The 14,368-nt window shown below is 47.0% G+C and overlaps 1 protein-coding gene across 2 annotated transcripts in view; it reads left to right on the top strand.

Moving 5' to 3' along the window:
- Window positions 1-14,368, top strand: part of LOC103316435 (protein vein) — a 278,093-nt gene that overhangs the window by 143,389 nt on the left and 120,336 nt on the right. For both annotated transcript variants that reach the window (XM_031928950.1, XM_031928949.1), the window contains exon 4: window positions 10,108-10,216. In XM_031928950.1, coding sequence (XP_031784810.1) covers window positions 10,108-10,216 — 109 coding nt within the window. The remainder of the gene's footprint in view (window positions 1-10,107; window positions 10,217-14,368) is intronic.

Raw genomic sequence — 14,368 nt, 5'->3', positions numbered from 1 at the left:
GATGTCATACAGAAATAGGTTCACTAACATGCATTGGCTAGAGACTAGAGAGAACGCGTTATCTACACCCGCATAGAGGTGAAAGGAGAAGCTGGAAAAACTTGGCATACTTGTTTCTCCAGATCTGGATCTGTAGAATAAATGTAATTCACATAATAAATTAGCTATCGAAAAATCGCAATGCAAACAGAAAAGGCACTCACCTTATACTTGAGCGTTAAAAATAGACGTTTTCAGAGCTGCGTACAGCGCGTCACAGTAAGTAGCCGTCGTAGAATCTCAAAAACAAGCCCATCAGATACTTTGATAATCAACGCAGCGCTGCTTTAGTCATTGCAGCTGATAAGGAGCGACAGCTGATTTTTGTTGCGCGCATTATAGGGCCCTGGCACCGCATTATGATGCTCCTGGCACGTCGACGTCGTCAGGACTGCAGCTGCATATCGAACAACTGCTATATCAATGAATATAAGTATTATCTGCGTCTGTATTGTATAATAGGCTCTGCGTGGAGTCACGTGATTGAAAACACATACTTTTTTGCGAGTAAAAAATCAAATACTTAGCAGACGTCGAAAACGAAACGAGCAATACATATATTGCACTTCAGCTACTCTAAGTGACCTCTGATGGGCTCACCCGATACTATATCAGGTAACGTCCATTTCTAAAAGGGAGATTGCGATAGTATCGAATTGAAGCTCTTACAGAGCCAAATCAGACCGTTATCAAAAAATTTCATTGGTGGGTACAGTGTAAACAGGGAGTAACTTCAGAGAGTTCAACAACAACAAAATCAACGCGCGCGGCACGCGCGCTAAGCCAACTTCTAGTGTTATATATAGGTGTTATGCGCGCGTATGTATACCGTACATACACGGTGCAACACACCCACACACGCCGAGATCTTTGCGCGTAAAAAGTATGTGCAGAATTTAAAATCTACGTTCTTTCCGTCCACAACAATCTTTGGCTCTCGCACTTATTTGTCATTCCCATGCAGAATCTACACTCGTATGCTACATCACATGCTGGCATGAATCGCGGAGACGCTCGGCGATCGCCAGTAGTCGCCGTAGGCGTTGTACGGATTGAGCTGGTTGTGCTGCGAGGCAACGCTTCCGCACACAGCAGCCACAATTAAAAACTAATTTCACTTCATCCATCCGTTCAATTTCATCCATCCGTCGGCGTTTCGAAAAAGGGCCGAAAATTATACATGTGCGACACGCTTACGCGAGCGCAACGAAAGGGTTAAGCGATGGCACGAGTCGCAGGGGGTGTCCCCGTGGAGGAAATTATGTTATCCACATATAGCTATTTTACTTCGTTACTTTTTTTCTGAACGAATAAAGCACAATAGGAAAAAAGAAAATCGTGCTCGACTGCGGGTAACTCGAGTGGCTTATGATACACCCCCTCCATATTCTCTGCCCCCTTCAATTATTTTTTTTTCTCGTAGGTGTATGGAGTGGCACGTACTCACTCTCAAGCATAGCCGTTGATCAGCGTACGAGCTGTCGAGGCCGGTATAGGTACTTAACCTAAAATATCTAAACATTCATCACTCTTAACAATCACCCCCCCCCCCCATTTCGAAAGTATCGCGATTCCCAAAGATTATTGTTTAGATCCAGCGGTTTTCTTTCAGTGCCGGCTACTAGCACGGGCTTTAAAAAAACATCAAGCTATATTGTATGTAACTATTGTATATATCACATGCATGCGTGGGAGAATTTGTCGCGGTGGCTACTCTGTCATGAAGGTAACCCAAGATACCCTCGGATAGCCCAAGGTACCCTCGGCATACCCCCCGGTATATCGAAGGGTACCTTCGACTACCCAAGAGCAGCCGTATAAGCACCATCGCGGCGCTGTAGTCGCTTGGAAATACTTACGCACGATGGCAGTATCTATAAGGTAGCCGCGAGCGCCGCAAATGCACGGAGGCACATACGATACTGCACACAGACACACAGTTGACCGCATGTGCACCCTAACCTATAGCGGCTATAGCTATATAACGTGGTAATAACTGAGGGGTGCTCATGCAAGAGGGCAGCACCTACCAGATCCTACATAAAAATGCGAATCTTGTGGCGATGCGCTGGTACAGCGGTATAGCCTTGTACCGTGAGCGTCGAACCAAGTATATGTTTAGGCGCTTAAACATTATGACGGTGTTGTCAGGTTCCAGACTGTTAATCTGGCGATCATGGTTGCACAACGACGTCATTAAAAGCAAAACGACACCTCTCTACTGTAGCCTCAGCAATTGCCTTGTATCCGCATGTTGAAGTTTAAATCCTTTGAGCTATCCGTCACTGTGAAAGCGCTAAGAGAGATTCGAGGCTGCAAATCGCAGTCCTCCCTTCCTTCGGCACAGAGGCGAGAGAGGGAGAGAGAAGGAGAGGGACTGGGCTGCGGGGAAAAATCGTGAAAAGCAGCGCCGGGGTTACGGCTCTGGCGCAAAGCAACCAGGCACCGAGTGGTACGACGCACGCTGTTAACGTGTCAATGGTGCCGGTGGCGGCGCACATTGTACTCTTTGGCATTCTACGGCAACAGCAGCAACAATGGATATTATACCCAAGGCCGAGTAAGAACGCGAGGCAACGATGGCTCGAATCGCACACGTATACTGCACGTACACACGGACGCCGTGCAGACGTTTACTCAATATCTTAGGGGGTTATCATGTGTCCAACACCGGCGAGCTACTTAAATGCGTAGTTAATGCACCAGACCGTTGGCCAAGCGCAGAGAGTTTTTTGTAAATATGGAATACGGCAGCCGGCAAAGGTACACTTGATCCGAGATTTACTTCAACGAGATGCTATAACTAGCAGTTCCCTCTCTCTCTCTCTCTCTCTCTCTCTCTCTCTCTCTCTCTCTCTCTCTCTCTCTCTCTCTCTCTCGCTGAAACTGCATGTTTATTGCGCGCAGGCTGCGCCGACGCGACTATTATACGGGCTCGGAAATTTCGAAAACCGCTGAATATGATTAAGCGGTCGATTCTTTCCCAATTTACGATTTCTCGAACAGAAACTTTCGCACATACGTCGCAGAGTGTTAATCCTCGGATCGCATCCAAAAATAACAGGCTTGAAAATGCAAATATCTTTGAAGCGCCCCGAATTAAGCTCTCTCTCTCTCTCTCTCTCTCTCTCTCTCTCTCTCTCTCTCTCTCTCTCTTTCTCTCTCTCTCTCTCTCTCTCTCTCTCTCTCTCCAGATCACTTTCTTATACGGCAGAAACACTTGGACGAGAGTTTAGGCTTCGCGTAACGTAGACCCGAGCGGCACGGCATTTCCGCTCGATGCACCGGCGCGCTGGTCTCCCCGGCGGTGCATATTAGCTAGGAAAGTTCGACTCTGGGCTCCACTGGATGCTGCGATAGCGTTATACGCTTTTACCTCGTTTATTGGCAAAAATGTCGTCTATATATACCATTGAAATGGCATTAAACCGAATCGATATTATCCATCGCTTGGCGCAGCAATCTAATTTACGAGCTAGCTGCAATTTAGGCTAGAATGACTCGCGATTAAGTTAGCATTGACAGAGATCTTTTGCGTGAATTTCGAAAAGTAAGTTACAGAATTAGCCCGCGTCGCTCCACAAGAGCCACAGAGCATCAGACACCCACCCATACCTAAGCGCGTATACCTGAGGGCGCACTTTTCCCGTAGACGTTGCAGCGGACCCAACGCGCGTGTGGTATATATAGCAGATCTTCAGTACCGCTAGGAGCAGCCTAAGCTATCTCTCTCTCTCTCTCTCTCTCTCTCTCTCTCTCTCTCTCTCTCTCTCTCTCTCTCTCTCTCTCTCTCCCCCCCCCTTGCAACCCCCCGAAACCCTTGCAAAACTGTTGCGCGCCCTGTTCGACTAGACTAGTTAGAGACGCGCGCGCATATACTGCGACCGCTTAGACGCGGTAGGAAGTGTCCGATGATGATGAGTTAACTGAGGCAGAGCTGCTTTGGAGTAGTTTGAGGTAGCTCGGGTCCTCTATATATCCGCACTTGATGCTCGACGGACAACTTTGCGGATGTGATAATTCGATGTTATATTCATGCGAGAGTTATATATTATACAGGGAGTATGTGAGGAAGGCGTGCGCCGTCGCCTTTGCTGACATTTTTCATGTCAACGGTGAGTCATAAAGTCGGTAGTGTAATCAATCTGATACAACGGATTTTTTCATTTGAATTTCCTTTGGGGCCAAAGAGAATAAGAAATAACGCGCGCAATAAAGAAATACGTTTCAAACGAGGTGTGCGCCGACAACACGTATGCACACATAAACGCACGGACACAGCCTTAGCGGAATGAAGAAATAAAGGAGAGCACGAGCCTAAGAAACGCTGCAAACACACGAGGAATCTTATTCACTTAAATCGAGCTCATGATATGGCGCTTTGGAACTGTTCTCCTCTTTGGAATGCGAGAAAGAGAATATACGCGCGGGTAGTAGCGCGAGGATTTCAGTGATATACGGGTACAAAAAACCAGGGCCATTTACATTGTTTCGTAATAATTCTTTCCCCAGCATATACGCGCCGGGTTAAAAGACAAAAGAAATATCGTTTTATGTGCTACATCGCAGGTTCTCTATTTCACGAGTGAATTATTTAACCGTTCGCCCTTTATTGAATTATCAACGTTGTTATTGTACTGGCGTAAAAATTTGAAAAAAAATAACAAAAAACGGTCGCAAATCATACGCTGGGTTTTTTTTTCTATAACCCAATTAAATGATGCATTTGCAACGTTGAAACGCTATGCTTCATGGAATCATAAAAATTCGATAAATATTTTTATAACGCATCGATGGTCTCTGATGCGTTTCCTCTCGGGCAACTCCTCGTCGTCCAATTATCGGCGGTAACGCAAATTTTTACGACGAATCAAAACTTGGTGTCAGCCGCTCGGGAGAAAACTTTTTCATTCAAGCGTATAAAAGCGTAAAAAGATATAAAAAAGCTTATTTATACGTAACATTACGAATTATTGTTATGCTCTAGTTGAAAATCAAGCTTATTCACTTGCCGACAGTATATATAGCCGAAGTGTAAAAAAATCGAAAGTGTTGCATATGTATGAGTCTTGCGTGCAAAATGTTGCAAAGCTTCGTTTGCACAAATATCCTTGTTTTACAAAGTATAAGGGGATAACGCGCTTTTGATCCCATCCTAGCTTTTATCGCATTATCTGAATAAGTAATATGACTTGTTAACATTTTTTCGAAAACATTTGCATGCACGCAAAACGAAAAAATTAGACCTTGAGCCTCGTCAAAGAATCCCTTATCAAGTTCTCTCCGAACGAGAAACGCGCGTTCATTCGTTTGTGCAGAGTATGAAAAATTTTAACGCGTGTAACCAGCCACATTTGTCGTAATAGCGCCAAAAAGCGCCGTATCTGGTTCAGCCTTTGAGATCGCAGGGAGAAAAAGCGGGCGGCGAGCCCTGTAAACGCTGCAACCCAATAACAAAAAGCAGCCTCGCCACATTATTTCAAAAACACGCGAAACCACACGCGCTCTTTCAAACTTTTTAATTAAAAAGCTCGCAGGTCGCGCTCAAAGAGAAGCTCGCGGAATCGCTTGCACTGCGGTGCCTTCTCTCTTTGTCGCAGAAATTATTATTCCCGTATTACCGACTGCGACGACTGTACGCCGACGACGACCACGACGACGACGACGACGAGGCGAAATTTGCCGAGGGCACGAATGCACGTCAGCGCGTTGCATAAAGTCCGCTGGAATGAAGAATGCTCGTGTGCATTTCAGAGTCGCCCGTGTATACGTGTGTGTGTGTGTCGTTTTGAATTTACCTTTGAACGCCTCGATTCGTCTAGGCCGAATTGTCGCGTGTTCTCTTTTATTCCAGTTTTTGCACTCTGCGCTGCTGCACACCCGCACCCACACAAACATCGGCTTTGTGCGCGCACAGCTATATCGTCTCTGACGCTTGTTCGTCTGTCCTCGCGAGCGAGGAAACTCTGATTATGATGATCTTCTTTGCATTTTCCGCAGTCGGCTTTGAAAGAAATCGCTCCTGACTCGCCGCGCGCATGACACCTTATACCAGAGGATGAAAGGAGTAAGGAAGGAAAAAGAAAGCCCAAAGGAGAACAATCTCGTAACATTCATTGTTGAGAAATGCGACGACGTTTTCCTTGCATATTTCGCAGCGTCGGTACAGAAAATGCATTAAGGTTCTCGCTTGTTAGACCTATTTGTTTGAAGAGCAACGAGGCAAAGGTACGCCTGAAATTCCATTTAATGTTGTTGTCGCAAAGTTCGAATTGCATGAATTGCCCCGAATTCGCATTTGAATAGACGACATGAAATTGCACACGGGGGGGGGGGGGGTGAGGAAGTAACTTTTGGGCAAAAGGTGAGTCTTCGAAACTGGATCGGCTCTTTTTAGTTATTTTTACACGCGACAATGTTAATATGATACAAGTGAAGTCAATTTTAATAAACATTTCCGCTGCGGCTTCGTGGAAATAATTTAATCGCATCCTCGATGCATCGGAGAGTTCAGAAAAATTTAAAAGCCTCGCTAAATGCATGCATTATATGCGGAATATTCAAATACATAAGCGGCTTATTTATATAAATTTATTGCGAAAGGCAGCTTTTTAATGGGAGCGGTATATACATAGAAAGTAATCGCGAATTCCAACATTGAAATATTTAAAACATACTTTAACTATTCAAACTAAGATGCGCGAGCAGAAATTTCGGCTGCTTGACGAATTTTTCAGCTGATAAATCGCGTCTCTCTCTCTCTCTCTCCCTCTTGGATATGTTTGCAAGTATCAAGCCAAGTAATTTAGGCTTAACCTATTTGTTAATTTCTCAGCGAGGCGAAATCTTCGTAGCTCGCGCTTTCAGCGCTTTGATGTATGGCTCTTTGAGGCGCGAAGAGTTCTCATCGCGCGAGCGGTGTTATCGCATGGCTACAACGAGGCCGTGTGCCGATGCTAAAATTTTCAACAGGAATGAGCCAGAGTTTGCGGATCTTGAGGCCGGAGACATTGCGCGAGCTGCAGTTTTCCGAAAAAAATAGCGAGGAAGAGGCAAAATAAGACGAAGCGAAAGAAGCCGCAAATAAAAAGGACAGCGTAGGCAGCAAAGCTTAGCTGCGCATGCATGAATAAAGTATGAAAGCCTGCTCTGTGCAAGTGCAAGGGGCAGGGGGAGATATCACGGCCTTCCCGAAAATCCGGCTTTAATTCGCGCAATTTCTTGTCAGCTTTAAAGCTGCGCAAACTCGTTTGTACTCGCGAGTGCGCGTGTTTGAGCAGGGACGTACGCGCATTATATCTAGAGAAGTATAACGCGCGGGTAGGCGCGCGCGGGACGCGAATAATCAGTCAAACGTGTACGACGCGCTCGAGCGCCGCGCGGTGACGTATAATTATACATGCGCTACTCGCGCACAGCGCACACCGCGCCGGGATACACAGGCGAATGCAAGATGAACATTTTTATTCCTCGCTCTCTCGAGCGACACGGGATTCTTCGGGGAGAAGCTAGCTGCGCGGAGGCAGAAATAGAGATAAACGAAGTTCACGAGAGTAGGCGGGCGTTTAACGCGTTTTCATATATGCATATATATATATATATATATATATATATATATATATATATATATATCTTCTCGGAGCCATTTGTCTCTCCGCGCACTTTTGCATGTCGAGCCATATAACGAGAACTACATAAATTACGTCGGCGAGCGGCCAGCCCGATTCGAAATTATAATTTTCAGGTGACGAGCATTTGTTATGCGCATTTTACGCGCCGCGCGACTCGTGCTTTCGGGCTCGCGTACGAGCAGCCACGCGTGAGCACATAGCTCGCCGAGCTAGAAGGATAGAAATGCGCGCGTACACACAGTGTGTGTGTGAGTGTTTATACGGGAGCGTTTTTCCAGCCGCGCTTTCCAAGTCGTCAAGGTAAAAAATTGTCGCTGATGTCATTAATATCTGTCGCGCTGAATCTGGACTATTTTACGCGCTGCGGCGAGGGGATATAAAAATTTGTTAGGGGATTCGCGAACGCGAGGAGCTGCTTCGCTGCGGCTTGTATTCATCGAGTAAACGCTTAAAGTATGAAGCTATGATGCCATCTCTTTATTAAAGAGCCGATCCTTCAAACTATTTAAAAAGCCACGTTTGATCAGTAATTACTACTAACCTATAAACAAGCTATATGAAAAAAATAAATGAAAGTTTCTCCGCACGATTTTATTATTTTTTTACCTTTTGCCATTTCGGCCTTGTCATCCACCCGGATACCGACATTCGAGCTGTGCTGGTTTGTAATTTTTTTGGCACGACGCTAAAAATAAGCTGATCCGTGATTAACACCCGAGCCATTAAACTTTCTATTCTGCTTTCATCTATTTTGTTTAAAAAATTCAAACATGACGATAGGGGTAGACGACGCGCAAATGAGCAATCTTCGGAACTTGCGATGCAACCATTCATAAGGCGAGATAATGCAAAATGGAACGATGCATCAACATAATGGATTTTGAAAATTCGCGGCGCGTTATAAATATTTACGATTGGAAAAATTTACGAGTCGCTTCCCGGCTCGCCATAAACCTGATAAGCTCCGCGTCGCGGCGTATCGTCAACAAAACGGAAATTTATGTTTGGAATTAGAGATAAGAACCCGTTCAATTACAAGGGCGGCAGTAAAAAAGGACGTCACAATTTATGTATTAAAGTTTGAACGACATGCATTGTAAGTATAAATTAGTATTGCAATACCACTCCTGAAATATGCCATCGAATGTTCGACTGCGGGAACCGGTCTAGAATCAGATTCATCAATTATCGCGATAAAAATACTATTACTCTACGTGACCACTTTCCCGATTGCTCTCGGCACCTGCAAATTTACCACTCCCTTCGCGCGCGCGCGCTCGGCAATATCCATCGGTCGGGGTTCCAACCCTTCCGCGGCTCTGCCCCTCGTTTCCCCCCGAAAGAATCTTTACGCTGCTCGTGCAAAATAAACAAGCCCGCTAGGTGTAGAGCACTATCGCGGCGGCGGCGAGCAGTGCCCGCGGGGGAGGCAACGCTTGCCAAGAGGCCATATCGTGGAAATTATGCGGGCTGCAAATCGATGACGTATAGTACTGCCTTTCGCTGCGCTGTGCACATATACGCGCGCAACAGAGTAGCCAGTGCGCGGTTATCGCTGCCGTGTTTTCGGCCGGGAACGACTCTGCCTCCGGGACGAGGGGGTGGGCAGCGAACCTCGAAGCGTTATTGCCTTGCGACCTGCTCATATAGATGCACACACAGACTGTGCACTCGAGTGGAGCTCGCGTCGTCGCCCGCAGCGGAATATTTTTGCCGGCGCGCCGAGAAGTGAAATTCCAAGGGGGGGGGGGGGCAAGTCGCGCACGGCCAGCTCATTAGCCGTAACGAGAAGCAACGGGTGTTAGGTATTACGCCCTTTATCCGCTGCTAACTCGGACGGCTAAACGAATGCTCACGAGCGACTGGTTAAGTTTTTGGAAGTCACTGCCGCTGCTGTTGGGAAGAGGCTCTGCCTTTTCCGTTAGCGCGGCCGCAGACTGCTGAGCCCTTGTGTGGAAGGTCTTAGCTCGGATCCGCTCGTTGCGGCAGAAGCTGCAAATTGAAATTGAAGCTGGTCCGGGCTTTGCGACTAAGACCCTTATTACGCCTGTGCATTCGAGGCGTTAGAAGTTTTCGAATATACCTATATACTTTTTGGGACGGGCAATTGCGAGTACTCTGCGTTGCTTTTTCAATTCCGCGAGTATGCCAATGGAACGACTGTGATACACGCGCGCACTGTCGTTAAAATTCAAGAGGTCTAAACGGGAAGATTCGATGCTCTGGAAGGGTATTAAATATTTCGAAAATACCTATTTTGGCCCAAATGCGCTAGCGTTCTCAGTAATACATCGATTTTCCATGTACAAAGAGTACATATATAACGTTTGCAACTTCGAAAACACTCCCGACTATGGTCTATATGTTACAATCAATCTATATCAATAAAAGTGTGAACCGACAGTTTAGTAATGACAACAATGTTTTCTTTTTCCAGCGACAGCACCGTGGTTAAGGCAAGAGCAGCCCTGTCCGATCGCAGGAGACTTTTGCATGAACGGTGGTACCTGTCTATTTTTCGAGACAGTCGGAGAGCCAGCCTGCAGGTAAACACTCTTTTTATAATATTATATATTCCCCCTCCGTTACGCACACCAAGTAAACGAACATTTTCAACCCCGTATCGGCGAATTCAATTCTTCCGGATCGATTCGGAGAAACTTCGGGCGGCGTATCGCTCTACTCGATCGAGAAAGCGGTCGGTCTTAAAAAAAAAGAAGGACAGGAAAGCACACTTTTCTCTTTCATCCTTCCCGAAGTGAAAAAACTTCACAAAGCCAATTTCGCCCTCAGCTCAGACAGAGCGCAAGCTGCAGCGGCACTGGACATTCATGCGCGGAAAATCTCGTTATAACCTTCCCGCACTCTTTCTCCTTCTCTCTCTCTCTCTCTCTCTCTCTCTCTCTCTCTCTCTCTCTCTCTCTCTCTTTCTCGCTCTCTCTCTCTCTTAACCGCTCGCAAGCTTTATATTCTATATACTGGCGTCCGTTCGTTCGAATTACTCGGCAAACACGGAAGGCGGAGCAGTGCGCGCGGCCAAAAGAGAAGAGGTAAAAAGGAGAGCTGGCCACTCAGCGAGTTATTCGACTTTCTGCTCCTTTTTGCCCACTCCTCGAAAAACGCTCGCCCCCTACCGGTGCTGCTCAAGAAGGAGCAAGCGAGAGTGTGAGCCGGGGAAAACGGAACACTGGCCATTTTCATCCCCCTCTATATAGACGGCCTCTTCGTTGAGCTCCGCTGCTTTCCTACCCGAGAGCTCTAATCGAACTGTTTGCCCGGCGCAGAGATTGACTTCGGCAAGCGCGTCTGCGCGATTCTTATTTACTGCCTCGCGCACTCTCTGCAGCGCTTCGCTCCGGCCGCCGCCGAGGGAATCAGCTTCTGCAGTTTCTCCCCGCCTTCTCCCGCCGGCTGCACTACTGCCGAGCTACTTCGGCGTCTTCGCTCTTTTATTTCGCCGGGGCGCTTTTCTCATTTCGGAGTTGGCCGAGGCAGGAAGTCCCGCAAGCAAGCCAGCGGCAGCCGTTCCTAAAAATTTCGCAATCTCCGGAAAAATCGTTCGTGCGCGATAACCGCCAGCGGATTCGTTCTATTCGCGGAGCCATACAAATCGCGGCCGGTGCGCGCAATGCTCTAATAATTTAGCGGCTTGTTTCGCGGAAACGACGGGACCGCGCAGGGCTCGCTTTGCCTCGACCCAGCCCCAGATCATCTGCAGACCTGCAGACCGACCGGATTCTCATTCGAAAAGTTTCGAGTGCGAGCGCGCCCAGCGAGAAGGAGTACTTAGCTCGGCTTATTGGCTCAAGTCATTTTCGAATTAAAAAGTCTCTTTGGTGAGAGATTGCGACTTATGTATTGCATTCGCGCAAGTAGGAAGGGAGGGAGAAGCTTAGCGAGGTGGAAAAATAATGTCTTTCCGATTTAATAATTCAATACTCGCTCGTTTCTACAATGAAATAGTATATTGTGTACCAAGGGCGTAATGTTTGAACAAGACAAGAGCACGGTTGCCGTGTCAAAAATTAGTCACATCAGTCCCTCTTAACACGTACGAAAAAACGCGAAAATACGTCCGCGCGTTATATAAAATATGGTGTGCACCAAGGGCTAAGTGGGCTTTTTGGCCTCGTGGATTTTGCAGTACTCGTCTGCGGCTCGTAAACGCCCTCGCCTTCGGCTCGGGCTAACTCGCCTTGACTTGTACTGCGAAATCCACACTCGGCCTAAAAAAGCCCACTTTACGCCCTTGGTACACAATGTACCAATTATTACGCTTCGAGCGTCATTATTATTGCCCTTTGATGCTCGAGCTTTTATACTTGTTACATGCGCATTTTCTGCGCGTCGATCGCCAAGCTTTGTGTGTGCTAATTATGGGTGCTCGAACAGTTAAAAATTAATTCGTCAGAGGAATTTAAATCTCATATTCCGGTCTGCGTATGCCTGTACGTATTGCGCGATTTTTTCAATTGCTTTCATTTTCGCACGCCTGTATCGGAAATATTCGAAAGCTCCAGGTTATAATGATTCTGATGATCGAATTTAAAATATTTAATTGCATCCGAATGGCCTGACGTAAGTCCCTTTGACTGCTAAATAAATATACCCGTTCGGATTAATAAACGTATAAATATTTCAACTTAATCGCTTTCAGCAGCTTTTTGCTCGAACCTGATGTTTCGTTACGTATAAACGCGAAACGTATACTCGCGGTACAATGCGATAAGCTTTGATCCCGCGCCGTAGTATAGGCCGAGGGGCACAATCCATCCTCTCGATCCGTCTAACAAAAGGGGTGGGCTGAAATTTCGAGCTCGTTAAATTTATGAACTCCTAAAATATGAGATACGAAAATCTCGCGTAAAAAGTACTAAACCCAGATTCATCGAGCTGCGAAGCGTCGGGCCATCGCGCCTCCAGATAAAACTCGCCCGTAAACCCTCTCTTTATTCCGTGCTCCGACCCCCCTCCCCTCCGACGGCATCGCATGTACTATATATACATATATACGACAAATCTCTCGTCGGCTTTATACCGGCTTAATCAGTATCGCGTCGAGCCGCGCGACTGTGTGTTCTCCCGTTATAATTATACATATACTCAATTTTTCAGCCTCTCCTTTGCGCTCGCATCTGCATGCATGTATTCTCGCGAGTTGCCGGGGAAACTTGCGTTATCGTCTTAGCGTCTTTGACACTGCTGCTGCCGCCGCGAGCGGCTCCCACTCTCCTCCCCCAGTCATTCTTCAGCCACGCGCTCGCATGTATGTGTTTATGCATGCGCGATGTCGTTGCATACATTACGATGAAGCCGCGGCGGCGGCAGTAGCGCAGCAGCCCCGGGAGAAACTTGTTAAACAAATTTAGCCCAGCGATCCGCGCTCTGATGATAAAAGAGGCCTTGCCGCAGGTTCCGCGAGAGAAGCTCTATATACACTGCTGTGTCGCATGTGCAGCGTGTGCGAGCGAAGGTAGTTCGCGGAAAACGCACACGGTCAGAAGCAGCATCAGCAGCGTGTCCATTAGGGCGCGTGCACACTGGCCCGTTAGCTTTCGGGTCAAGCGCACGGCTGCCAAGCGCAAGTCAAAGGGGGCAAAAGCCGCACCGCAGTCGTCGCCCTCTCTCGCTCCTTTCGTGCAATGCATTCGTTATGAGTGTAAATACACCCACTTTCATCATTCGGCAGAGCCAAAATTTGGAATGGGATTTTCGGCGGAGTTACATCAGTAGGTAAGCAAGACTGGTTCTGCCTCCCCCCACCACTCAATTTTTACATATGAATACAGCGTCCCCACTTTTTCAATTAACTCACCTGTACAGGTGAGAATGCGTGCTAGAAGCTTCTAGAATATTCTAGAAGCCTCTAGATGTTTGATGGTGGGGGGAGGCAGAACCGACCTTACTTAAGTGAAAAAAAAAAATTTCTCGGAGGGATAGGGAAAATTCACGCGGTCCAAGGATGTGTATACTCCCGACAGCGTGATGCCTGGGGTATACTCCCAGCAGTCTGAGGTATACTCCTGGAAGCGTGCTGTTCAAGGTTAAGTCCTGGCGGCGTGCTGTTCAATGTGAACTCCTGGCAGCGTGCTGTCTCCAGGAGGCCGTTCGAGGTCAGAGGGTCTACAGATTTTAGAAGCGTGTGATGCTTGCGTCAGTGAAACGTCAATCGATGAGCATGTAGATGATGACTCGCGCGGTGAGATAAAGCGATCAAGTTGCATCCACTGTTTTTTCGCGAGCATCTTTATACTTTAAACATCCTGTTATTGCTTTATTATTGACTGCTGTCACTTCAGTGCGTTCGAGATTTTTCTCTCGTTTAGCCAAATATTTTGCGCATAAACTCTGGTCTCAGAGATACTTAAATAGCTTCTTAGAGACAGCTCTATGCTTCCCATTCGCTCGCTCACGCTACCATTCCCGCAGACATCTATACATTCTACTGGTGTGTAACAACGACAGATATTTTTCGCAATGCATTAGAAGCTAACGAATAACAGCAATTACAGCGTACTGTAACGTGATGCACTCATCAGCCGCTGACGTCACCAGGCTCCCAAAAAGTTGCGCGCTAGCCGTGCAAATTACTTTACGATTCGCATTGACTACATGCAGCGTACGAGAGAGAGAGAGAGAGAGAGAGAGAGAGAGAGAGAGAGAGAGAGAGAGAGGAAGAGAGAGAGCTCCCGATAATA

This window comes from Nasonia vitripennis, chromosome 4 (assembly GCF_009193385.2).
Source record: "Nasonia vitripennis strain AsymCx chromosome 4, Nvit_psr_1.1, whole genome shotgun sequence".
NCBI classification, from domain to species: domain Eukaryota; kingdom Metazoa; phylum Arthropoda; class Insecta; order Hymenoptera; family Pteromalidae; genus Nasonia; species Nasonia vitripennis.
This window is presented reverse-complemented; position numbering and strand designations above follow the sequence as displayed.